This window comes from Colossoma macropomum, unplaced genomic scaffold (assembly GCF_904425465.1).
Source record: "Colossoma macropomum unplaced genomic scaffold, Colossoma_macropomum, whole genome shotgun sequence".
Taxonomy (NCBI): Eukaryota; Metazoa; Chordata; class Actinopteri; order Characiformes; family Serrasalmidae; genus Colossoma; species Colossoma macropomum.
This window is the reverse complement of record NW_023494785.1, coordinates 34,324,705-34,352,110: the sequence shown is the minus strand read 5'-3', so window position 1 is coordinate 34,352,110 and position 27,406 is coordinate 34,324,705. Positions and strand designations below refer to the sequence as shown.

General features: G+C 37.4%; 1 protein-coding gene across 6 annotated transcripts in view; it reads left to right on the top strand.

Moving 5' to 3' along the window:
- sntg1 (syntrophin, gamma 1) overlaps positions 1–27,017 on the top strand; it is a 41,895-nt gene extending 14,878 nt beyond the window's left edge. For 2 of the 6 annotated variants that reach the window (XM_036592047.1, XM_036592016.1), the window contains 18 exons: positions 2,218–2,327; positions 2,525–2,576; positions 6,606–6,740; positions 7,247–7,303; positions 7,399–7,456; positions 7,551–7,594; positions 8,051–8,092; positions 8,309–8,411; positions 8,541–8,623; positions 10,077–10,207; positions 10,742–10,871; positions 15,603–15,641; positions 17,222–17,338; positions 18,659–18,730; positions 19,455–19,607; positions 21,387–21,479; positions 21,920–22,030; positions 22,506–27,017. In XM_036592047.1, coding sequence (XP_036447940.1) covers positions 2,550–2,576; positions 6,606–6,740; positions 7,247–7,303; positions 7,399–7,456; positions 7,551–7,594; positions 8,051–8,092; positions 8,309–8,411; positions 8,541–8,623; positions 10,077–10,207; positions 10,742–10,871; positions 15,603–15,641; positions 17,222–17,338; positions 18,659–18,730; positions 19,455–19,607; positions 21,387–21,479; positions 21,920–22,030; positions 22,506–22,688 — 1,578 coding nt within the window. In that variant the 5' untranslated portion in view covers positions 2,218–2,327; positions 2,525–2,549 and the 3' untranslated portion in view covers positions 22,689–27,017. The remainder of the gene's footprint in view (positions 1–2,217; positions 2,328–2,524; positions 2,577–6,605; positions 6,741–7,246; positions 7,304–7,398; positions 7,457–7,550; positions 7,595–8,050; positions 8,093–8,308; positions 8,412–8,540; positions 8,624–10,076; positions 10,208–10,741; positions 10,872–15,602; positions 15,642–17,221; positions 17,339–18,658; positions 18,731–19,454; positions 19,608–21,386; positions 21,480–21,919; positions 22,031–22,505) is intronic. The other 4 variants (XM_036592024.1, XM_036592031.1, XM_036592057.1 and 1 more) reach the window with 2 other exon arrangements.
- Positions 27,018–27,406: the final 389 nt, after the last annotated feature.

Below are 27,406 nucleotides of genomic sequence, written 5' to 3'. Positions count from 1 at the left end.
CCACTTCTGGTGACGTTTAAAGGCTTTAAAAGGTTTTTAATGGCCGTATAATGAAGTGTAAAAAAAAAAACTCAATACATTGCTTGCAGCTATTTTGCTCCTAACGTTCTGTTGGATTACAGCCAGCTGTTACGTGACAGCCAATGTTATATCTGTTCCAGAGAAAGAGAGATTTCATTATCTTTGGGGTACTTACGTTTTTCTGTTTCAAAACATTTCTCTCTAGTTGGCTTTCCTTTCTCTCATTGCCTTAGAAAGTAGCAAAGATGGTGCCCAAGAGGAAAGAACAGTGTTGCTCAGTGCCTTTTTTTTAAGAACTGCAGTTCCTATTTAATCCAATTCTCTGCACAGTTTATATATTATTACTGTAATAATAATCATTATTACTGTGAGAAAACATTTCCATTACAACTTTCATTATTAGGTTTCTCACTGATAGTTCCTTATTGAAGTTTAAATGGTAATGAAAAGTCTAAAAATTCAAGACATCCAAGATTGGCAGAAAAGATTTCAAGATGACAGTGAATCTCTGATTGTTGAAGAAAATGGGGTAAGGGGAATTCTAGGGTAAGAATATTTATCTATGATAATTTCCTCTTCCATTGCTGTGGTATTTTATTAAATGATATGAGATTTGTACCTTGTACAATTTGTTAATTTTGACATGTGGCACACAAGAGGCACTTACCCTTTGTAAATGACTGACACACATAAATTAGTGAATTAACAAGGGTAAAACACTGTGAATGCACACAGTATGTTTTTACCTCTTGGCACAAAGACCAATGCATGAACTTATATACACCTGTTCAGCCTAGAACATTTAGCCCTGCCTATTTCTGATGAAGGTATAAGGAGTGTGTCAGCTTGGAATGCTTTTTGAGTGAGGCACAATACAGGATAGCCATTCTGAACAGAGGGCATTTACATATAGTTGTATTCAAATGTTTGAACACCTCTGGTCAAATTGATTTTCTAAGTGAAAATAAGTTAACAAATTCTCTGTACCCTATCGCCCTATAGATAAATCATTTGACTGAATAATTTCATAAAGTATTAATGTGACAGTGGAATAGTTGCAAAAAAAGTACTATAGGTTTAAACCGACAGTTGCCATTTTATTTATGTGAGCTTTTAATCCACAATGCAAGAAGGTGGGCTCAAATTAAAGTGAAATAATGCAATATCAGTATAAAAGAACTTACTTACACTTTTTTTGCAGCCTTGGCATTCTTACCTCTTAATTCCTGAAAGTTCACGGGTATGAATCCTGCCACACATCCTCCACTACCCAGAGCTAATGACAAGCATGCATGAGGTGAAGACAAGTCTACATAAATCATTCTGTTCTGCTACCCTGCCCTTTAAAATGGCCAGGACTACATGAAAAGGACTGTCCTTTGCTTAGGACTTCTGTGCCCAACTCTTCTCTTGCATTAGGCTGCTGGAGAACAGCCAGTTTTGGCTCTCACTTTGTTCAGAGGTCCTTTGCAATGCATTGACACTTATATCATGATATGTGGTTAGATTGTAATGTGGTAACAGCCTGTAGTTTTATACTGTATTTCAGTACACAGCATTGCAACAGATACAGTGATTACAGCAGATGTGCTGTTAGCTCAAAAACACTAACTTTTAAGCTATTAGCTTCCAATAACAGTACATTTCACTGAAATTTCAGTCCTAGGTTCTGTGAAAATGGTGTAGCATTGCAGGTGTCTTCTTATGTTGCTAAAGTTAAGGACACAGTATCTGAATGTTTAAAATGCAGAGTAATATGAGATAGTGGAAGACAGTTTAGGGGGCCAGACGAAGTGAACCAGATGGTTCTGTATTAAGACTGAATCTCCTGAATTTCTGACAGTCTAACATGAGCTAAACGAGTTGAAAGAGAACCTGGGAGCAGAGTCGTTCTACAGTTGGCCAGAAAATTAGTGTGAATGCTTATTATGTTCATAAACCAATTTCCCAAAAGATGTGGGTAGCTTAGATGATGGAGAGGGAAAAGGATAATTAAATACTTTGCTTGACAAATGATTAATTTAAGTAATTTGCTTGACTGTAGTGCTGATTAACTTATTAGCGATGTAGTTGAATAATTGCATGTTTTACACCGGCCTATTTATAAGCATCAGCACCCAGTACAACAATATACAATATTCAGATGACTGCAAAGTAACGCAGACCCTTGGTGTCATGTATAAACTCCTATTTTAGACAATCTAGATTTCATCTTCCAGGATAGAAGGACCTCAAATGATGAAATATCTTGTGGAAGAATGGTGTTGTCGAGTGGTGCCCAGTAGAGTTCTAGAGACTGCTGAAAGGTATGCCTTGTGACATTCCATCGTTCAGTGTTTTGTTGAAGATAGTGCCTAACTCTCTCAGTGAGTGCTCTGAATTCTCCAGTGAACCTGCTGTCTTGTCTTCATTGGTGTTGAAAATACTTTAATGCACTTCACTGAGCAGGATGGTACAGCAATTATCAAGTTAACACAGAAAATTTGTGTTTTTTTTTCGAAAGGGCTTTTCCCCTCTGACATTAGCACATGGATTTCAAGACCGCAAATGAAGAGGTAAGTTGTTTCATATGTTTTGCACATAACGCAATATACATGATATGTCCAAAAGTTTGTAGACACCTGCTCATTCCATGTTTTTTTTTCTTAAAGCAAGGGTATTAATAGGGGATTTAATAATAGGGGATCTACTCTTCTAGAGAGGCTTTACACTAAATGTTCAAACATTGCTGTGAGTATTTGATTGCATTCAGAGCATTAGTTAGGTCAGGTACTGATGTTGAATGATTTGTTCATAACTGGATCACAACTGCTACTCCAGCTCATCCCAAAGGTGTTGGTTCGAGCTTTATCACTCCAGAGAATGCAATTCCACTGTTCCACGGCTCTATGCTAGAGGGGCTTTATACCCCTCTAGCCAATACTTGGTACTAGGTATGATGACTTTAGGCTTCTGCACTGATGCTCCAGGCCATCCCATTCTAATGGTCAGTGCTTTTCTATGCTGATTATACAAGCTGTGTGCATGCTGTTGGATGCCTTGGGTGCACCTTAAAGTAGTTAAAATTAGTCATTGGAAGAGCTCTCTGTGTACTTTTGGACAGATAGTGTATCATGATGTAAATATTAAATAAACAAAACTAAACAAGTTTACACTATGGGCAGATTTACTAAGAGAGATGCTAATTTCCGTCAGTCTACCAACACTTTGTGCTGATAGGGGTGGCCAGTTCGGCGAGTTATCTATTAAGAACTTCAGGGCAAATAAGCTTCATCATTGACATATAACCAGCGCAATCATGTGTTTGGCTCACATGCTTTTTGAATGAAAGCCTGTTTCTGTCAGGTATATGGAAAAAGTACTTATTTTTAATGATTTTGAAACAGGTAAAAAAGGATGTGACTTAAGGTGAACATTTGGAAAAACAAAGCATTTTTTCAATATAATACATCAGATTTTTTTTTCTTTGTTGAAAATAATTTCAGAATAAGTCATTATTTTGACTTTATCTATTTTGAAATACATGTTCTTTTTCGGCTGGTGGGATGAGCTGAAGTTCTGTGAGCAGGGAAGCGGCAAGGTGTTTTGAGTGTGCTCAATTTTTAAGTGGCGTATACGTGACATGAACAATGGCGTCATGCTAAATTATTTTACTTTTTTATTAGAATTTTTTTTTTTGATAATTTACGTCAACCAGAATGTGTGTCACACTACGCTGTAAACAAGGCAAGAGGCGACAATACATATAACTGACGCGTCTGACCACTGATGTGGATCCTATCTCTTCTCTCTCATTCTGGACAAACTTGCAAATGAAGTGGCAAGCAATCAGATTGTTGATATGTAGCACAGTAACTAATTATGTCACGCCCACAGTCACGCAATAAGATTGCACAATGTTATTATTACATTAGATGATTTTTAAAAAGTTTAAAAACAGTATTAGGCTGCTTTGGTGTTCAGAACTGGCCTCTATCTCTACACTTTCTCTCTCTTTGCACCACAACCTGCATGTGTTTTAATGACATGCACCCAAATCCCTGAACTTCTGTAGAGGTAAATGATTCGATTTGCTAATGAAAACACAGCGTTAACTTAAACAGTACATGGCTACTGTAGATTTTGAACATATATAAATAAAAATTGAAAACTCTTTTCTAAAATAAGCATACATTATTTTTTGCTACACTTAAATTATTAAAAAGTTCAGATCTCTATTATTATTATTATTATTATTATTGTTTTTAGCAGGTGTAGTTCTGCAATCAGGGGGTGCTACAGCCCCCTCAGCACTCCCACTTTCTGCATCCCTGTCTTTGAGTTCTGTGCATTTGTCAACTGTGTGATATTGTAGAATTCCTGTTCAGTTTCACTGAGCGCACCCTGGTAATTTGGGAATTGTATGATTTTTACTACTTACTTTTACTATCTTGCTGATATTTGCTCTCAGCTTTATTAGCGCTGTGTTTTTATATAGTCTCCTCCCAGTATTTGGTGCTTTGAGAGGGAAACTCCTATTAAGGGTCCCATCTTGGAAAAGCTAATTTTTGTAAGTTAAGTAAAAAGGTTTACAAAAAAAAAAATGTACTGGTCACTCCCTAGTCCATACATTCCATATATTAAAACTAAGCTGTAAAAACAGGCAGTTTTAAATTCATAGTTTTTATTGATGTAGCACAAAACAACCGTTTACTGAGAGACCATGTAAAAATTAATAATGACTGTTTTGCTACAAAATACACACAAACATTATAAATGGACCTCAATGAAATGGGTAGAATACAAAAAACAATGTAGGATATAGACCTTTTAAATGCACTTGCAATGAGACAAAAGTGCACGGTGTTAACTGATCTTAGCGGGCCAAATCAAACCGAACCAGAAATTGATCATTATCATTTTAAACATTTTGTCATCTTTTTCAGAAGATTCACAAAAGTCTTTGTCAAACCGTCTAAGGGTTAAGATAGACATCAAACAAAGAGAATCTTTATCACAAGGTTTTGTAAGACTTTACCAACATGTAATGTCAAATTATAAGAATAATGATTTTTTAGGTTAATGTATCATATTTTTGGGCAATGTCTCAAATATTTGGGGTCATTCTCATATATGTTAGCTGGTAGGTTTGAGTTAGCCTTCGCTTTCTGTGATCAAGCAGCTTGTATAATGATCATGAACCACAATAAAACCCTTCTCATAGCCCTGTGTGTGAGGACATGTCACATCATCAAGTAGTGCAGCTGCTGCCTTAAACAGGCAAAGTGTTAACCTCCCAGGCCCTGAATGACTTGTCCTGTTGTACAGTGATATGAAGGATGTTGACGTCAGAACACATCTCATTTAAATTCTCTTCATGAATAGATGCTCCCGTTATTTAGATTTTACAGCAATTTAGAAGACTGGCATCTCAGTTAGCACTGATCTCAATGTGGAAAGGACTAATTTGCTTGCTGGCTAGCGTAGAAATGGGGGACATGGAACCTAGCTCATGAATGTGTGAGATTTAGTGAGAACATGGAGGAGCAGATGTTTGTTCTTTGAAGTGTACTGTATTGTTTGTTCAATTATATTACTCGTAGCTTTTATTTGTTGATATCTTCAAGTCCCAGTATTTGTAGAACTCTTCCACTATCATTTGACTTCCATTCTAGAAAAGATTTAGGCTGCACGTGCACAATTATTTGACCTGGTACACAAACACAGCATTGTTTCAGCATGTTTTGACAGGAACCCTAATTACTTGACCTCACCACTCTGAAACATGACTGCATGTAATCCATCCCCAGCAGCAAAGGGGCCAGTTGTGTCACATAAGGACTCGTAGCCACAGCAACTATTGGCACACCTACAGCTTTAAAAAAAAAACAGAAATTTTAAGCATGTTTATTTTTTTTTCTTTCATAACCTGAATTAATTAAACAGAAGATGACAGAAGGTTTAATACTTTTGTTTTAATTGTAATATATACTGTTGTTTTGTGCTCTATAGCAACACTAAGGTAACACAGCAGTAATAATGGATAGTGTTTTAAAGTTCTGTGCCAGTTTGAAGAGCCAAATCTTAATTTTTGTTTGGTAGCATTTTGTAACTATGTAATGTATGTTGACCTTGTGGAATGAAAATTGGTAGGGCAGTGCCAAGGACTGGATTTTAATCCAGTGTAGTCCAACACTATCATTTTCACAGGCTCAGCTGTAACTCTCAGTTTTTTGGATTCCTATGAAGTCCGTCAACATTCCATTCCAAGCAAGACAATAATTCAGTTATTTATATGCATGTACAAGGCTAGACACACAAGGAATTGCTTAGCTAAATTTGAAATTTTGTAATTTGTAATTTCAGTGACTTTTGATACATGTTTTTCAAGTAGTCCACTTAATACTAACCCTCAAATGGTTATTCAAATAACCCTCTAATGGAGTTAAATAGAGTAAAGGCAGGCAGAAATTGAGAGTGTGGCTTTCAATGCAGATCTCTTCTCCAAGACAAGGCTTGACAATTTATTACTTTGGGTTTCATGGCTAATTAACTTGTTGTCGTAAAGGATTACAGATGTTTGCATGTCTCTTGATTGCTCCCAGATAAAGACGGGGATTTATCTGCTGCAAGATGGTAATGAAGAGCCCTTCAATATCCGATTGCACTTGGCCAAAGACATTCTGACCATTCAAGAGCAAGACGTCATTTGCGTATCTGGAGAACCATTCTACTCAAGTGTAGGTTATGTTGCGAGTCCAGAGCAATGACTTCTTTCCTGTGAACGCTTTGTTGATTTCTGCAGTGAGGCTTGTTTGTATTTTTTTAAACTGAGTGAATCAGATTAAGATTCATGGTATGGAGGTTATATATATATATATATATATATATGTCTCAGGTTCTATATAAAAAATATTTTGCTTCCATGAGCTTGAAGAAAAACAAATCTTGCCTTTGTCAAGGCTGAGTCACCACTCTTGGGAATTCAGCACATCATGAGAACAGCAGTGTATGGAATTCTGTTTTACAAACAGAATTTAATTAACACATTTTTGAACTTCATGTAGGATGCTGCTGGAAAACATTATTATTGTTTATAACAGTATTTTTTACTTTCAGTTTGTTTTTTTCTCATCATTCATGTACTAAGGTGTACCTGTATACCAGGACATGTCTGAAATGAATTAAGCCTTTTAAAAGTCTTCTAGATTTTCAGTGAAAAGCATTTGTAACCTTTTTTTTACAGGAAAGAACTGTAACAATACGACGGCAGACAATAGGAGGATTTGGCTTGAGTATAAAGGTACTTTGCTTGCATGCTTTGCTGTTCCCAAGGCAAAATCCAGCTTCATATTTTGGTTAAAAAAACAAGCAAAGATGATTCTTTATTTTTCATAGGGTGGTGCAGAACACAAAATCCCTGTTGTGATTTCTAAAATATCAAAAGAACAGAAGGGTAAGTTATTTAATTCGCCTCCTCCACCTACGTTAGTTGGAGTGTTTGTTTATGTCTTTTGTCTATCTGAATGCCATCTTGCTCTTTTTTGCAGCTGAGCTCTCTGGTCTTCTGTTCATAGGGGACGGGATTCTCCAGGTGAGATGCACCTCTTATTCTCAGTCATACAGTGCTGACAGTGCCTGTCTCTGTTGATATACTTTGAAAGTCCCATAGTGGCTAAATAGATAGATTTACATTCCTGGCACTAGGCCAGGCCTGTCTCCTGAAGCACAGACATCGCTGAGGTGTTCAGCATGATTTGTCCGTTCCGATTTTTTTTTTTCCAGTTGTCTTGGGATTATTATTTTTATATTTGTTTATGGGATTATTGGGGCTCTTATTTTACACACACACATATATATATATATATATATATATAGCATTGTCCTGTGATTATGATTGACATTAGCCAAGGTCAGTCAACGGTAACTTGGTCTAATGAAATGACCCAGTAATATCACATGATTGTGTCTGGATCTGGAATAACTATGATCATTGATGAACTGATTTATTTTGTCTGCCCTGCTGTAATTCCTGTAATATTGTCTCTAGATTAATGGGATAAATGTGAGGAGTTATCGTCATGAAGAAGTGGTATGTGTTACCTCTTTTCTTAAAAATATTAGTTTAAAAAAAGAACTTTGTTCCATAACATATGAAGTTGAGACAGGGAAAAAACATCCAGTACTTCATAAAAATATTGTTTTGACTCCTTGCATAACTTCTGTATGTGGTTAAGAGGAACCTGTGCTTTCATTTCAATTAAATTTCTATTTTCAGTGTAAATACAGTCATGACTGTTGTCTTCAGGTTCAGGTTTTACGGAATGCTGGGGAAGAAGTCACTCTGACTGTATCTTTCCTGAAGAGGACCCCTGCCTTTTTAAAGCTGCCACTCTGTGAAGACTGCACGTGTATGTCTTCACTTTTATGTGTGCAGGCATCTTCACTTTTGGTGGTTATTGCACAGTCTCATTAGGAATGGGAAGCTGTTTTAGAATCTGAACGATTTACCTGTTAAATGATCTGTGTTTGTCGCTTAGGTGTACCAAGTGATCAGAGTAGTGGGACTTCATCTCCGCTGTGCGACAGTGGACTACATCTGAACTATCACCCTAACAATACAGTGCGTAATATATCATTAAAATGATGTGGTTATATTATTAGGTGCTTTAAGCAACACATGTAATATAAGTAACAAGAAGTTAGTAAAATGTTGAGAGTGCAGTTGAATGCCTTTAATATTGAGGCATTTTACTTACCTAACATAGTAATCTGCAAAAGTCACAAGACCATGTTTCATTTATTTGATTTTTGATCAAAATGGCCATTGAGTACAAGCTGAAAACAAATTTAGAAAATTACAGAGAAGCCTCAACAACTAAATATAAAAATTTTTCAGTGCTTTGTGTGTTTTTTTTAGCTTCCATTTTTTTTGGCAGACTTGCTTTTAATTTGAAAGGTAGTATTTCCATTTACATAGTGCAGTTTAATAATAAATATAAAGTGCAAAAGAATGTAAACATCTTTTAATATCCCTTCATTATGTTTTGAAAAGGTGCGGGTAGACACTCTATTCCTGTGTTGTTGGTGCCTAGATGGCAGAGTACAATGTCAGCACTGGGCAGTGTTCAGTTCTCTTGTTGCACTGGGGTAGAAGCTGTTCTTAAGTCTGTTTGTCTGTGATGTGATGGACCTGTAGCGTCTTTTGTGACTAATGCCATGGTGTTGGTGGTCCACGGGAGATCTTCAGCAATGTGTGTACCCAGAAGAGTTCAAGGTGAGATTGTTCTCTGAACACCACAGAGCCAGTCCTTGGATTTCCTTGATCCAGTTGCTAATTTCAGGATACTAACTGTTAAAAATAATAATATCAATAAAATGCTCTAACCTTTCTAATTATTTAAGCGTATCAAAGACCCATGTTGCTTTACTAATCATTTTTTGGGACCTCTTGATTTCTCACTTATTGTTCTTGTCTTTCCCTTCCTTATGGAAGTAATAAATCTAATCTCCTCAGAAATGTCTCATGAACAAAAAAAAAAAAAAATCTGCACTTAATGGCCATTTTGGCCATAAATGAAATACATGAAAGGTGGTCTCTGAATTATGTACAGTACTGTACGTTCCAAGAGCTCTCAAAGGGTTGTACAACCAAGAGCTGAAAGACATTCTGTCAAAGCGTGGTACGAGAGAACATGTAAAACTAGTCACAATGAATAAAACTATTGAACAAGACATCCTTAAAAGATTAAAGCCATAAAAAGAATGACATGGAACTGAGTGAATCCCTTATTAGGATCTCTTTTAGTCTACCTCAAACACAACGGTGCCTTCCTGGATAGCCAAGCACTGCACTTGCTTAGTGTTTTCCTACTCTCCTACAGTCCTAATTCGGCTCATAAGGAATGATCATTAGGTGTTTAAGGAATATTCCAGAGATTTTCAACCTGATCTCTATCTGTCACATCTGTAGCATACAGTTAATCATTGACAATAATTTCAACAAGTGTTCCCTGTCCCCTGTTCACTTGAAACAGTTTTGCACATACTAACAACCGTTTGCTACATCTGCTCAGGACACCCTGTCTTGCTCGTCTTGGCCTACGTCACCAGGGCTGCGCTGGGAGAAGCGATGGGTGGATCTGCGGCTAATACCCCTGCTCCATGCTCGCCTGTCACAGTATGTCCCCGGCTCTGACATCTGCAGGTGAGCCAAGCAGAAACCTTCCAACAAACCTCTGCACAGTAAGTGCGCTGAATATCAGTTCTATATGCTCAATTCAGTCCTAGTATGTTTTTTGATATAGCTTGTGGTACCATGTACCAATTAATGGGATGTTTTTATTATTTTCACACAACACCAAGTTAATATGACTTTGGGACATTGTGTAAGGTGAAGTATAGAGCCTCATATTTCAGCCATATCTTTCCTTTTGATTTTGTTTAATGAAGGTTTTCATTACCTCTTTTCATTACTTCAGTGTCATTTCCTAATGGAGGACATCACGCCTATGACACCAGATGCACTTATGTACTATTGTTTTTTAACAAGCTGAAATGGAAATAGGCTTTGGGGAATTCATTCTTTGTAACCAGACAGGAAAATTAAATAAATTACATGCAAATACTTTAATTTTAATTTTGAATAATTTGAATCTGTAGAAGAGAATTAAACTTGGTTAACTTTCTCGTTTGAGTTTGTTGTCAACGCTCAAGTATGTGTATATTCTAATCTCCTCAGGCAAAATGCCTTTCAAGTCATTGCAGTGGATGGGGTGTGCAGTGGGATAATTCAGTGCCCCAATGCTGAAGAATGCACAGACTGGCTCCAAGCAATAGCATCAAACATATCTGCTCTAACAAAGCACAATGTGAGTATTACTTAGACTGTGACAAAATTCATAATTTTCAACTGAAAACTGAGAATCAACTCCAAAACCCAGAAAGACTCGAACCTGAAACAGTAACAAATGACTCTATAAAAATGTTGTACAAATAAATTAATGTCATTACCTAGTGCCTCTGTTTAGAAAGTAGCCTCAGGTTACTGTTTTATATTTTAGTTGGCTAATTTTTGTGGTAAACAAGACAACTTGAAAATACCTCAGTCAACAAGAAGCTAACCCTGTTGTCTCATTCTGTCTGGTCATATTGACTTAGATCAAGCAAAACACTTGCTTATTTTTAGATCTTAACGTACATTGTCAGACTCTTGTAGTTGCAGTCTCCTCTACACTCTGAATCACTGCTTTTGGATTATCTATTATTCAGATCCATGCATTATGCAATCACAATGCCATGGACTGGCAAGTCAATTAGAATGCACTCAAAGGGCTCTAAAGGCTATGTGCATGTTTCACTGCATGTTCTGAGCACAGTTTAGAAGCATTTTCTTGTTTCACAGGAGAGAGGTTATCATGTTGTCTGCTTTGTTTTATATGGTAGTGTAAGACTACATAGTTTGACAAAATGATTAGTCACTTGACACTTAAAGTGCACTCTGCCTATGATTTATCAGGTTACACGACACCTGTGCTTAGAATGCCATTCAAGTGAGCAGTCCTGCATTCTGGCACTCATTTGGTGAACAGTGGTATTTGCAACCCAGAATATTTGGCTGTGCTTGCCACGTACTGTTCAAGAAGCGTGTTTCAAATGTACCAGACACTTCTATATATTTTCCTGCTATAATAGATCTGACCCTGCTCTTGTAGGGCATGGTCATTAGTTGATATGTTAGAGTAGGGAAAACACAAACAGAGCAGAGTATGTTGCCCTTGGGACCAGGAACCACTGATCTACAGGAATGTCAGTAAACCCACTATTTTATGAAAAACACATGAATCAGCCTTTGACAACCATCCGCCTTCCATTAAGCAATTAGACATTTTGCATATTGAAATTTGTTTTTTAGTTTCAGCAAGACACTAGATTCACAGTTATACAATTATGGACAAAACTGTGAGATAATTATCCATTTCCTCACTTAAATCAGCTAGCAATACAAATCAGTTTAATCTTTCTTTCTGTTATTGTTTATTGCAGCCTTTGAATCTCCATCTTGCAGCAGTCTATTTTGAGTGTATGTTGCTCTTGGCCTAGAATCTTTTCAAGCATGATGGCCTGGGAAAACAACTCTGCTCCTCTCCACAAGCTGGATTGATGCACACTTTTTGCTTGCTACATCCTCTGCAAGACTGACTGGGTGGAACAGACTCTAAGCAAAAAAGAAAAAAAATCTCATTTCAAATTCAAACCCAGATATCAGAGCAATTTCTGAGAAGGTACTGAGTGGCTGGCATAATGAGGGAGATGAAGCTAGTAAAAACGTTAATGATGAATAAAGCCTCTGGGCTGCAGTAGTCTCTGCTTCTGTGTTGCTGATGAATGGGCATAAAGTATATCTGTTTGCGAGAAAGACCGTTATCTGGTTTCTGGATAATTGGGGTGAGACATGACAAAGGTCATTCTGCGAAAGCCAGCACACTCATACTGCTAAATCATCGTGGAGGCCATGCTGGAGATGGCAGGGCATGGTGGCCTTTTTAATTCTCACTGATAATTGAGACCTCAGCTGCCCTGCTTCTAACAGTCCAAGTTCATAAAAGGTTGTTCAGACTGACAGTGCCAATGAGATTTAAGCTCAAGATTTAAAATTTTAGATTAATTGTAGATCAGTCAACCTCATGATCTCTCACAAGCAGCAGAAAAGTGAAGAGTATATATAACTACAGTTTAATATTACATTATCTTAACTGAACAGAGCAGTCTGCTAGACTGAGGCCCAAATTCACTTTACTTTCCTTTATGATGCAAATCCAAGAGATGAATGTCACTGTCCCAAACCATTGTGGAACCTATTCAGGTGTGATAGACTAATAAAACATGATAAAATAACAATAATATGTGTCTTGGAACATTACTATACTACAGCTGATACCTTCTGCTACAGAGTAAGCACAGGTAGTGATAATCTAATTGCTTATAAACTACCATTCAGAAGTATGTCACTTGTCATATCAAGTTGATGATATGTTTAATAATAACTTATGTAGTGTGGATTCGAATATTAGAGACACTAAAAGGTATTTTTACAGTGCTTTGAAAAAAAGAAGCAGATTTATTCAAAACCTGTATTACCCATGTGAAAAAGTAATTGCCCCCCTAAACCTAATAACTGGTTGTGCCACCCTTGGTAGTAATAACTGCAGTCAAATGTGCAATAACTTGCAATGAGTCTCTTACATCACTGTGGAGGAATTTGGGCCCCATCTTCTCTGCAGAATTGTTTTAATTCAGCTACTCTGGAGGGTTTTCAAACATGAACTGCCCGTTTAAGGCCTTCCCACATTATCTCAACGGTATTCAAGTCAGGAATTTGACTCGGCCGCTACAAAAACCTACTTTTGCTTCATTTGAGCCATTCAGAGATGGACTAGCTTGTGTGTATGGAGTTTATTTTGTGCCAAAATGTTTAAGAGAAGATCCTGATGTTTGAGAGAGGAATGTTCCGGTTTGAGAGGACAGCGGCGCTTTGAGCGCAGCTAATGAACTTAAACGCACTTGTCAGCACAAAGTGTGGCAGATACACCTTCAGATTTGCTCAACAAAACACTGATTTCATTCAGAACTTGAAAATCTGCACAACAGTACATTTCCCTCTCAGAACTCACACCTGCAAAACACTCCGGTTTTCACTCAAAACTGGAAAGCCTGCTCAACGGTGCTCGTCACCTTCAAAACTCACACATGCGCGCAAATCATTTCTGCTCTCAGCTCCACAGCGCACGCTCAAGTTTCACACCTGTTCGCTGTAAAATGTCTGAACGTTTGTGCCAATGTTTGTGTTTGTGCAGACAATCACTATAGGAGAGTTAAGACTTTTCAGTAGAACACTGTTAGACACTGTTAACTACAGTCAAAGGAACCTTACTAACGTCAGCTTAGTTGACTAATGTTAAGCTATTTGTTTGAAGTTACCAATGTTAGTTAGATTAATACGTTATTATTTATGACAGAGTATTACTGATAAATCATTTCTATTAATTTGATACTAGAAAGCTGTAAACCATCTAGCTAATGTCGAGGCTACAACACACTAGCCGACTCAATACCACAGCCACGGATGTACCTTGACCAGTTGACGTAAAGCTGCTTAAGAAAAGATGCCATGATTGGTGCGCTGACAGGAACCGCCCCTCGACAGCTCTGATTGGCTGGCGTTTTGACACAAACATTCAAACATTTTACAGCGAAAACAGGTGTGAAACTTGGGCACGCGCTGTGGAGCTGAGAGCAGAAATTATTTGCGAGCATGTGCGAGTTTTGAAGGTGAAGAGCACCGTTGAGCAAGTTTTCCAGTTTTGAGTGAAAACCGGAGTGTTTTGCAGGTGCAAGTTCTGAGAGGGAAATGTACTTTTGTGCAGATTTTCAAGTTCTGAATGAAAGCACCCCAGACCATCACACCACCACCACATTTGACTGTTGCCATAATTTTCTTATGGTGGAATGCTTGTGTTGGATTTACGCCAGATGTAACAGGACCCATGTCTTCCACAAAGTTGTACCTTTGACTCATCAGTCCACAGAATATAATCCCAAAAGTCTTGGGGGTGATCTAGATGTTTTTTGGCAAATGCAAGAGGAGGCTTTGTGGGGGTTTTTTTTTTGGTCAGTAGTGGCTCGCGACTTGCAACTCTTCCATGGATGCCATTTTTGCAGTGTCTTTCTTACTGTGGAATTGTGTTTGTTGACCGTAACTAAGAAGAGTGTAGGCTGCAGTTTTTTAGATGTTTGTCTGAGTTCTTTTGTAAGTCATCGATGCTCTCTTGGTGATGTTTTGGTAGGCCGCTCACTCCTGGAAACGTTCACCACTGTTCCAAGTTTTCTCCATTTGTGGATAATGGCTCTCACTGTGGTTCGCTGAAGTCCCAGAGCCTTAGCAGTGCCTACAGGGTTACAGATTTCAATGACTTTGTTTTGCATCTGTATTTGAATCTCATTAGAATGTGATACCGTGCACTGCTTTTTGAGGCCTTGAGACAGGTTCTATTTAAGTAATGTTTAGATTCAACAGGTCGGGCAGTAAACATGCCTGGGTGTGGCTGGTGAAATCGAATCTAATAGTCAACTGAATTTGGTTAATTGTTTGTCTTAGTACCTAAGGAGGCAGTTACTTTTTCACATGGAGTCAGGTAGAGCTGAACAGCATTTTCTTTCAGTAAATGAAATCATCATTTAAAAACAGCATTTTGTGTTTAGTGGCAGGTACTACAGACAGATCCATTTTAGTGCTGTGTTATGGTGAAATTTTAGGAGATGCCATGCTTCCCATGTAGTCTTAATGCAACTGCCTGTGCTAGAGTAATAGCAGCACAGTATCTATTGCACCTATCCCCAGAAACACAAAGAAGATAGGCCTTGCTTTACCTAAAAAGATAATGTGAAAATCTGTGCATTTTTCATGGCTAGGATTTAAGCATCCATTTGACAACTGCTTGAGGATGTCACTCCTATACTGTATTTTTTGTCTACATGTTGCATAGATTTGCTAACTCAGCCTTAATCATACTATGTTGAGAATTTATTTTGCTCTTTTGCAGGTGAAGAAAATCAATAGAAACTTTCCTGTAAATCAGCAGGTAATGCATTCACCAAAATCTTGTGGAATGTGAAAGCGGCATATTGTTTGTTTAACAGATGATAAACAACCAAAAAATCAACAAAGCACAAATAAAGAGTCAACAAAGCTTCACCACCCCAAAGCAGGGCATCTTGCACTACAGCAGTAACTTGAATCCTGTCGTCAATATGTAGTCCTTAGAAATATGTTTTGTTGCATAGTTTAATTAAAAGGATTTTGAGGCACATCCTGTTGGCTGCCTTAGAGTACTGAAACTGAAAGAAACACAGTTATTCCTCTTCACGAGCATAAAATCAGAATAGTGAGAGAAAACGTCCTGATTTTGCATTTGGAATGTTGAAATTGTAATTACTGAAATGTGTTCTGACACCTCAACACTGCATTCTGAAGCGTGTGACAAATGCAGCCTGGAGAGCTAGGCTGAGAGAGTGTGCTGCATCTTGCGCTCTCAAGGCATCGCTGTCAACATCATAATCATCATCGTCATCATCAGTATCATAATTATAACCATAATCATAATCAGAAATCACATGGAGTAAAAGAGTGCTTCAAAGAAAACCTCACAGTAGTTATGCACCAATATGGGAATTGTGGGTTGATACTGATATCTGATGTTTTTCATGTATATACAGTTGTAAGTAAACTTGTGCTAAACTTTTGCATGTGACATATTTTCTTGTTCTTTTCCCCCCTACTATATTAAATTCAGCAAATAAATGATAATCAAGCATTACAATTTTTAAAAATGTGCCATATTTAAGTTTGTTCTATAAAGATGTCGAGTTAACTTCAACAGAATGTATAATTTGACCAGGAGTGCTGAAACTTTTGTATATTTGTATACAGCTCTATCTGCCCATGCCAATGCTGATGCTGATATCAATAGCATTGAATAAACATTCTGCTGTTCTGGAGTTTAGTAAATACATCATTAAATATTTGTTTGAACTATTGGTCAAATCAAAATATCAGACTGATGCTGATCTTTTTAAGCATCCTTACCTCACAGTGTAATTTAGTCCTGTTTTTAGAGTAGACTTTACCTGTAGTATAACAGTCCCTAACCGCAGTGAAAGACAACAATAGACACAAAATCCTGTCCTGGCCTGATGAACTTCATAATTACCAGAAGAGCTTTATCAGGTATGTTAGAGTGGGGAAAACACAAGATTGGGAACTATAGCACTATCAGAAAAATGATTTGACAGTAAACAAGAGAATCCTAATGAAATTCATGTAAATGATACCTTTGCTATAGCAGCATAACAGTCTTGTCAGGTTGAATTGACAGCCAGAATTTTTTAACACATCCATACAAGACTGCTAATTAAATCATATCAGACAGTGTTTTGACTGACATGATTTAATAATCTTAGTGAATTCAGATTAGCAGTGTAGTAATGAAAAATGAGATGAGAAAAGTTTTTGCTCAGAAAATGGCTGGCAAAACTGCAGCTGTGTTGTTACTTGGAGAAAACATTGCTGCGATTTTTTAAAAAGAGGATCCTAAACAATCACATGTTTGATGGCTAAATAACATCAAACATGTAAATGTTCATGTTTTTTTGTCCTTTACAGATCATTTACATGGGCTGGGTGGATGAGAGAGAGCAAGACTTGGTTCAGGACCGAATGTACACACCAAAGTTCCTGGCTTTGAGAGGTTCATCTCTTTTTAAATTCTCAGCACCACCGGTAAGCACTTATGCTTGACATTTGTATGGTATTCTGTTTACCACAATTTACTTGTTATTTAAACTGTTGAAGCAGAGACAGCTGGTACTTAAGCTTTTCTCTTAAATAAAGGCATTACTGTACACAAATCTACCAGCCGGTCTTAAAGTCCGAGATTTGTCAGTGGTGGCCCTCTGCTGTATGGAATAGATCCAAAACTACTTCAAAAACCATAAGAGCTATCACTTACCACATTGCCCAGTTACACTCTCCCGTATCACATTATTTCATCATTGTAACATCATTATATCTCAGTAACAGTATTGTATCATTTTTATGTTGCCTTTGGAAGAATATATTCACTAGGGAGGGTTGCAAATTTATTTGCTATTAAAATCCAAACGTTTAGCACTGTGCTCTATTTGTGTTGTAGTGCAATCTTTGCTGTCGCCATCATTGCTTTTCTCTCCACTCTGTAAAGACTTTGGGAAATCCATTAATCTATTCATTCAGGATGGGCTAAAAGCATGTAACTTGATGATTTCATATCTTCTGCACTCAGGCTCCATTTAATCAAATCTAATCTCTGTACACAATCAGCAATTACCTTAAAAAAAAGACACCACCCACCACCAATAATGTTGGAAATTTCAGATTAAACCAAAGCTTTTGATGTCATTTAGAGATCTGTTGGGGTTTGTGACCTCATTGCTTCCTCTAAAAGGCCTTTATTAAATAAACAAAAAACAAACTTGACTTTCAAGCTGATCGCTCCAAACACAAATAAAGCCTGTCAAGACTTGACGTCTACTGAGTAAAAAAAGAGGCAAATTAGTAGGGAGACACACAACTAGTGCAGTTTTGCACCATCAATGACATTCCCAAAAATGAATTGATAAAGCAAAGAATTGATGTCACCACTGGTCAGAAATAAACTTGCATGTTTCAAGAAGCTTCTTCACTTTATATTTGCTTCTTTTAGGTTAGTGTGGACACCCTCAGCATTACTCACTCAGTGAGAAACACGCAATGTTTCTTTGGGGCTGTTTTCTCTGTCTTCCCTGTTGGCAGCAGGTCTGTTAGCTCATCTGGCACTTTATTTATCCCTGAGGCTGGACAGTGAGTGTGAAAAACCTATGACCTCATTTCTAGAAATGGAGCTGTATAATGATTTCTTGTAGAAAGTTCAGGAGAGCTTAGCAGACCTTTGAAATGATCTAGGCTAGATTTTCTCAACCCTACACATTCAGTGCTCTCTCTGCTCCCACACACTTTATCCAACATGAGGATGGACAAGTATGAATACAACTAAGACTAAGAGAGTATTTCAAAATGTTTTAGGTAACGACTTGGGACTGGACCAGAGCTGAACAAAGCTTTACTGTCTATGAGATCATGTGCAAGATTCTCAAGGTAACACCACAGATAAAACAAGATATGTATACAAAGAACTAGCTATCACTTGAAGAATCATTACAAAAGTCATATACAGCACTTCTTATATTTATTTCTGTTGTTATACATTTTTATACCTCTTGGTTGCTGTTGTTACGCTTTTTTTCATAATTTTCCTCATACAATGCAGTCCATGTGTATCTGGACAGTTTTTTTTAGTTTTGGCTTTAAACTCCATTACAATGGACTTGAAATTAAGAACTTTTTTGAGGTTACAGTAAAGTTTGTCAGCAACTGAATAGGAATCATAGAAGAACTCCCAGAAAAACCCTAATGAATATACAGTGCACATGATTCCTATGGCCTAAAACTCCCATGAATTACAAGCAAAAGAGCAGAAGATGCAAACCTCTAGAATAGATTTCTCTGGTTCACAGACTTCAGTGGGTCATTAAGGATTACAATCAACTACTGAACAGGACATATACTTAAGATGTGTTGTTTTGTTCAGTTACTTATGCATTCCTGAAATCAGGTCACTATATATAAAATGAGTGTAATTCCTGTATGTATTTTTTTTTATATGTTAATGAGACATAACTGTCTTTAAAAAGGAAAAGTTTGATGGAAACGGTTAGTCCTTTTGAGGTGATTGCAAGTTTGTAATTTTTTATTTTAATTGACTTGGCTTTGAAAACATTGACAATAAAAATACGAGCAGTATTTTGTTCGTGCATTTCAGGACGGGGACCTGTTGGACAAGAGGAGGCAGTGTTTCAGCCTGCAGACGGACACAGGCGAAGATGTGGTGTTCAGTGTGGAGCTGGAGAGTGAGCTTCTGCTCTGGGAGAAGGCCTTCCAGATGGCAACCTTCTTTGAGGTGGAGAGAATACAGGTAGCCGCATGCCTCTGAGCTACAGCCTTGCACTTCTTGCAGCAGGAACACAAAACAGACAAATACAGCCCAGCATACTGCAGAGGGAAAAAACAGCAGCACCTGGCAGGCAATGCTGGCACAGTTCAGAGTGGAGTAGGCTTAAGAGTGATGCTCGTGGTGCCAGCGACAGTTTTATGTCCTCCTGCAGTTATTATTTAGATCTGCTCACTCTAGAAATTGCCTACTGCTTTGCATACTGTAAAAATGCCTGCCTGTGCAGTTGGGGATGTGTATTTCTGGAAGTAATTTCAAAATATACTTGATGTATCAACATTTCATATAAAATGTCATCTTTTTATATTATATATAATTATATAGAAAGTCCCCTAGATCTAGAACCTAGAAATCCTTTTATCTAGAAACTAACCCAATGTTTGAAGCTCATAAATTTCCTTCGGGATCAATAAAGTATCTATTTATCTATCTGTCTATCCATCCATGCATCCATCCATCTATCCATCCATCCATCCATCCAATCAGACATTATCAGAGCTTGCATTTATGTGACATACCACAGAATTAATACTAGAGCTGTCGGCCCTACCATGCACATGGCCCTACCATGTATGAGTTTCAAATATAACACTCTTAAGGTCTTCAAGTGAATCACATAACTACAGAGGCGTAATGTGGGATCTACCTTCTGTCTTGCCAGCCCGACTGGCATATTTGATTCTGTGGTGAAACTGTGCTGAATCCAGATGTAATTGTGAAACTGGGACTTGCATAGATTAGCAATGTGTTTGTCATAAGTTGATCCATTTGACATGCTCCAGTCAGTGATGATACTGAAATTCTCAGTAGCAACAGGACCAAAGAAGACCTATATCATGTACATCGATCATAACATAACAATAACATTATGACCACCTCCTTTGTAGTTCTACAATTACAGACTGTTTCCATCTGTTTCTCTGCATACTTTGTTAGCCCTCTTTTACCCTGTTCTTCAGTGGTCAGGACCCCCATGGACCCTCACATAGCAGGTACTATTTGGGTGGTGGATCATTCTCAGCACTGCAGTAAGACTGACATGATGGTGGTGTGTTAGTGTGTGTTGTGTCATCCTCTAGTCCTTCATCAGTGGTCACAGGACGCTGTCCACAGGACGCTGTTGGCTGATTTTTGGTTGGTGGACTATTCTCAGTCCAGCAGTGACACTGAGGTGTTTAAAAAAACTCCAGCAGCACTGCTGTGTCTGATCCACTCAGACCAGCGCAACACGCACTAACACACCACCACCACATGAGTGTTACTGCAGTGCTGAGAATGATCCACCACCCAAATAGTACCTGCTCTGTGAGGGTCCATGGGGGTCCTGACCACTGAAGAACAGGGTAGAAGGGGGCTAACAAAGTATGCAGAGAAACAGATGGACTACAGTCTGTAATTGTAGAACTACAAAGTGCACCTATATAGTAAGTGGAGCTGATAAAATGGACAATGAGCGTAGAAACAAGGAGGTGGTCATAATGTTATGCCTGATTGGTGTATGTTCCATGCTATTAAAAAAGCATTTAGTATGCCAGAGACACACAATCCAATTCAACAAAACAAATTCAGCACACAAAGTTAACGCTGCCTGCAGCCAAAAATGTGTTTGTTTATTTTGGGCCCCTAACAATGATGTACAACACTTACCGTTCTAATTAAACACTTCAGAGACTGGGGAAGGAGTTGTGCTTTTGCCAGTGGGCTTCTACTCCGCCTAACATTGCCAAGTGTCTCGTTTTTCAGTGTAAAACATACGCGTGTATCATGGAGAGCCATCTCATGGGACTTACCATAGACTTCAGCATGGGCTTTGTCTGCTTCGATGCTGCATCAAAGGTGAGTCCATTGTGAACATATCTGAGTTTAATAGTCTTTCATAATACAGTTTATCTGATTGCCTGCTCCTACCAAAGTTAAATGGACTCTAATTTAACTGTATAAATGTAAACTGAGCTCTGTAGGAGCTAACACTGGTGAGTGTGCCCTGCAGGTGTAGGTAATGATATAACACCAGAGCATAATTGCAGACCTACTATCACTGTACAACTTGCCACTATGGATTGTCCTTTTAGAGCTAAACGTTTTTTGCAATTAAAAAAAAAGAAAAAGCATGAACATTTTTGAACATATGAACATAGTTGTATTACAGGTATATGGAATTGAAAGTGTTAATCAATTTAATAGCATTTGAGGGGGTATAAGTTACAATTCTTATCAAGTTTGTGACAAAGCACATGCTCCCATAGAAAGAATTTTAAGGATATCGCCCCCTCTAGGCGGTACTGTGGCGGTACAAGTTCTCCCAGCTCAAAGGATCCTCCGATGACGGCAAGAGCAAAATCAAGTTTCTCTTCCAAAATCAAGACACAAAACTTATTGAGGCAAAGGTAACTGCACCTCACCTGATGTCTTTTTAAGAGGATAATCTGTCTTGGAAAATGAACACTGCCCATATTTCAGTGCAGTTCAAACAGACAGGAATTAAACTTGAAACTGTGCCATGGATTAATGGGACCACTTGAGAAATTAGGTTCTTATATTTTGTCTGTGGAGGGTGTTATTTGAAATTAAACTTATATGCTCATATAAAGAAAATACTCATATGTGCCCAAAATATAAGCTTCCCGGCTTAGTAAACTGCCCAAACTGTGCATGGCTGAATCTGCAGTGTAAATTGTTCATTTTATAAATAACAGAGGGCTGAAGCAGCATGGGTAAGTGGAATTATTCAAGTATTTTTATGTGCTGTTATTTTCAAGATTCTTTTATGTTTTTAACTCTGTTTATATTCAAGTATTGACTTGAAGGAGGGCTTGTTATCAACTAAGGTTTTGTTTTATATTGTTTAATATTTCTTTGCAGGAACTGGAATTCTCCAATCTTTTTGCTGTGCTCCACTGCATCCATGCTTTTTTCGCTGCCAAAGTGGCATGTCTGGATCCTATGTTTGTGGGCAGTCAGAACGCTGCCACGGCCAATGCAGTTGGCACTCTGACCTCTGTTACCTCTATGACACAGGCTTCGAAGTTAAAATATTCAAGTTGACAGACTCTCGCTGTCCCTCCTCTCTCATTCCACTCCACGACAGAACAGTTTTCTGCCGACCTACCCAGAAAGGAGCCCAAGATTGCCTGATTCAAACAGAGACTCTAAATTCAGCCTGTGAAGATAACAGAAGAGTTTTAGAAACACTGAAGGGCCTTTTGGGCATCATGAGAAAATTCAAGTCTGCTTGCATTGGTACAATATCATATTTTGAATATGGATTTTTATCATACAACATATGGGCTGCAGGCAAAATGTATCATGGAGCCTTCAGGATGCTCAGCTGTGTCATGGATACAAAACGATTAGAACATTCATTAGTTCTTTCCCTTTCTATATTGCATAAATTGCAGTATGTATGTTTATATTCTATTAATGTTAGTATTTCCTAACAGTGCTTTGAATCCTTTCTTAAATTAGATTAATCAGATTGAGAGGGATGTATTACATAACTGCCATGAAGTATTCTTGGCCCAGGTCAAGGTGTGAGGTAAGGGATATCAAATAAGATTGAAAGATACCGTGCCCTCCACAGTTCTTGCCCCACTTGGTACAAATGAGGAAAAAATGTTGATCTTACAATATGAAAGAAACATAACTTGAAAATATTCAAGTCAATATTCCAGTCAAAAAAGAAAATGACTCAAAAGCCTCCAGCAGAACTGTTAGATGCCCAAGACTTGTTGTCTTCAGATCTGAATAAATCCACAGGTGTTTCTGTCCATCCTTCCACTGTGAGAAGTCAACTCAGCACTATGGGTCTGATATGGATGGATGTTTAGCTACCAAGAAGCTGTTACTGCGTGAATGAAATAACAAAAAATAAAAAATTTGCACCAAAAAATTTGCACCAAAACTGGACATCTGATATGAGTAGATTAAGGTTTTATAGACTAATGAGTCTAAATTCAAGAGCTTTGGCAATAACATCAAACCAGCAGACCAAAGCAATGATAAACTCTTCGAAACATCTGCAACTATCATTCAGACATGGTGGGGGATCAGCACATGTTTGGGCATGTATAACAACTGGAGGTGCAGTCACACAAACATGAAAATCATGTAATTTCCATAGAGTGTACACAGTTTCTAATTTTCATCACTGACATATCACAGTTCATATAATCATATGAGATAATTTATAAACAGTGGTAACTATCTCCTCTGTAATCGTGGCTCACATACTGCTATGCTATGTCTTGTTTCATGAGGAACTGTAATCTTCCACTTTGCTGTTGTTTTTATTTATTAAAATAACCTGATTATTCATTATCATTGCTGATTCATCAAGCAGGGGTGGATTTAGTGATTCTAGAGCGCTAGACAAAAGATAGAAATGAGACCCCCTGGATGTACATTTTTAAATGATTTGAGGCTCTGGGCTCCTGATTTGCACAACTGTCTATACTGCGAAAAAAAATCTTGACATGTGAAATCTTCTTAGGTCTAGTTGATAGATCTAATATTTCTCATTTTGAGATGGATGCAAGAATTAAATGTGAAATCGTTCTACTGTATTGTAAGATAACTTTGCTTGTTTTAAGAAATAATGCTTAACACAAGCAAAATTATCTGTCAGTACAGTGAGATAACTGGTACAGAGTAACATAGTAAAGAATTGATTAATGAGATTGCTTTTTTCCAGGAAGTAATAAGTAATGTAATTTTGAGAGAAGTAAACAGGAACTTGTAGCAGATTACTTTTTTGAGTAATTACCCAGCACTGGAGCTATCTATATAATTTTAAAGCTAGCATGATGTACAGTCTGCTGAGGCAGTGCAGCACTCTGTTCTGACTGAAAAAGCTTTTAGAGCTTTAGAGTGTAGCAGCAAACTTTTGTTTTTCTTTTTGCTTTTTACCTGGTGTACTTGGATGACTTTTATTAGATTTTTCCTCTCAACACCCAAACAATCACACAGAAGGACCTCCTCTCCATTATGTAGATCATCACCTAATTGCCTTGTTCTTACCAGCCTGTCTTTATTTATCATGTAACAACATGGAATAGTCCATTATAACCCTTACTGGGGAGGGACTGTATAGAACTTACTGAAAATAATGACTACAATAGCAGCAATTAAAAAACGGATATATAATGGATATATGCTTCAGGTTATTTAACATCAGCCCATACAGTATATCTAATTTGTAGTTTCATGGGATCTTAGGCGGCTGCTTACCTTTGCCTAATGCAAAGACCACCCCTGTCAAGAAAGTAGATTCTTGATGAGCACTCATCCATGCAAAATCTATCCTGATCTCTCCTTTTTCTCAAAGAGGTTCATGTCAGGGGACTGGAATCAAAGGCCCAGTGTTATGGATCTGAAGTCTGAGTCCATGGTGCCGTATTTCTAACAGACCCTTTGGAGAAAAATAGCCCAACATCATCATCACAGATCCACCACTATACTTCACAGTGGAGACTTTTCTACATGAACTTCACTGTTCTTAGTCCAAAGCCACCCCTGTTCGTTGCCCAAAGCTCCATTTTGGTTCATCTGACCATTAAATTCATTAAAGTCCCAGTAATGTGTTACAAACTCCAAGCACTTACATTTGTGGTTTGACACGTTTATAGCAAGTTTCCAAACAGTTTACTGGCTAAGAGGTGATGTTTGATCGTTGTTTTGAAGACTTGGTGACGCCAGGATGCAATCATTGGGGCAAAATACACATCATCTTTGAGACAGGTTCATCTCAGCTTCAGTTGTTTTGAACTTCTTAATTATTGCCCTAATTGTAAACATGTCTTTTTTTATTTATGTATTCTGTGAGGAACATTTTAGCGACTGAGTGTTTGGCCTGCATGTCACTTTACATTTATTTGTCTTTATGCATTTAGTTTTTCCATTGAATGATATTAGCTCACAAAAGGTTATACTTTTCTCATATTTTCAAAGTTGATATTTTTTTTCATTTTTACCAGTGGGTGTCAGTTGTTTCTGGTGGGCACTGTAGTTACTCAATTAATAAGACTATGTCTCAGAAAGTAAACTAGTTCAGAGAGAGATGAGTTATGGGTTAAGCCTTACCTTTTTAAAACTACATTTATTTCTGGTCCCTTCTTGTCATTTTCTTCAGTTTGTCTACCTTTAAAATTATCGATAAAAGAGGCAGACAGTAAAATGCCTGGCCTTTTTAATTCAACATTTTTAATATGAAGGATCTTACACAACAAACAGTGGCAAGTACCAAAATGAAATGGCAAGATTAGAGAACGCAAAGCCATGATGTGGATGATGTACAAATGTACTCAGATATTGTTCATTTTGCTAATATTGATGAGGTACGAATTAAATACAGAAATGACTACTGTATACTGTTCAGGCTTCAGGTTTGAACTGTGAGGAAATCTGGGACTGTTTCCCAAGAAAAATGTCTGTTTGTACCATCCTTCTTCTAACGTGCTGCTTCTAAAGCTTTATCGGAGATCTGTACAAGTGTGTGGTCTTATTCTTACAGCTGTTGCCCTTTAATTTTCCTGCCCATTACCTTAATATAGACCAAGCAGAGTATTGTGACCCAGTGTACAAAAAGACTCAATCATTTTATAGTAATGCTTTGTACATAATAGATCTCCTTGTTATGATGCTGTCATTTCAAGCATGCTGGTATCATAAGACGGAAAGAGGACTTTACGACAAGCAAAGGAAGTATGTAGCACCGTGGCCCATAATGTTCAATCTTGGCAGAAGCTGTGCAACCCCAAATGTGTTTTTCTTTGTTTTTGGTTTTACTACATTAAGCAGGCAGGCTTCTTATTGTATATGCGTGATTAAAAAAAACAGTATGACCAACTGTAGCATAGAACGAGATTAGTGGTTTTCTTTTTTCCCTTAGTTTGTTCATTTTTCCCCCTATTGTATTTTACTACTGTGGATTACTATTCATTTGTCTAATAAGGTGCTCAGAACCATTAGTAATGTACCTGAAGTAAATGCATTATTTAAAAAAAAATCTGAATATGTTGGATTACCCACTTTACTGTTAGATGAAGTTGCTCTCTTAGTTTTGGGCGTATAGGAGATAGCAAAAACAGAGATTAGGTTTGCAATAATTACACCCTTTTTAAGTGCTATAGCACTTGGAGACTAATTCCACAGTCAGTGCCCTGCTTTAAAGTGTGTTAAAGACTATGCAAAAAAAAAGAACGTTTCTTGATGGCATTTATTCTGTACGAGGAAAACTTGACACGTCCCTGGATTAGCTTTGATATAATATGACATAGAGGTTGAAAAAGTATTCTTTTATTTTTGGCAACTGCTGCTGGTTTTAATAAAGATGTATAGTGTACTTACTAAAATAAAGGTTTTATAACGTATGGTCTACCTGTTGTTAATGACTTTGCTTTGTGAAAAATAAATCCTTTTTTTAAAGCTATGTTAGAAGTCATATGCATTACATGTTTACATTTGTAATTGTTATACTACTTTATTTAAGATTATAAAACTATAACAAGTAAACAAATGTTACACTTAGTAAGCATTATATGTACTTGACAGATGTCCATATGGGCACAGGGTCAGCTCTGTGCTTGTTCTAAAAGGATCAAATATTTTAGCCACAGTATTATTAACCTTTTATTTTTTAACTAGTTTGTAATAGTTTTTAGAGCTTTAAAATCTGGATGTAGGCTACAGAATAAGCATAGAAAAATCATGAGTTCTGGGAATATGTTTAATGAAAAAAAAAACACTTGTGAACAGAGCATCAAATT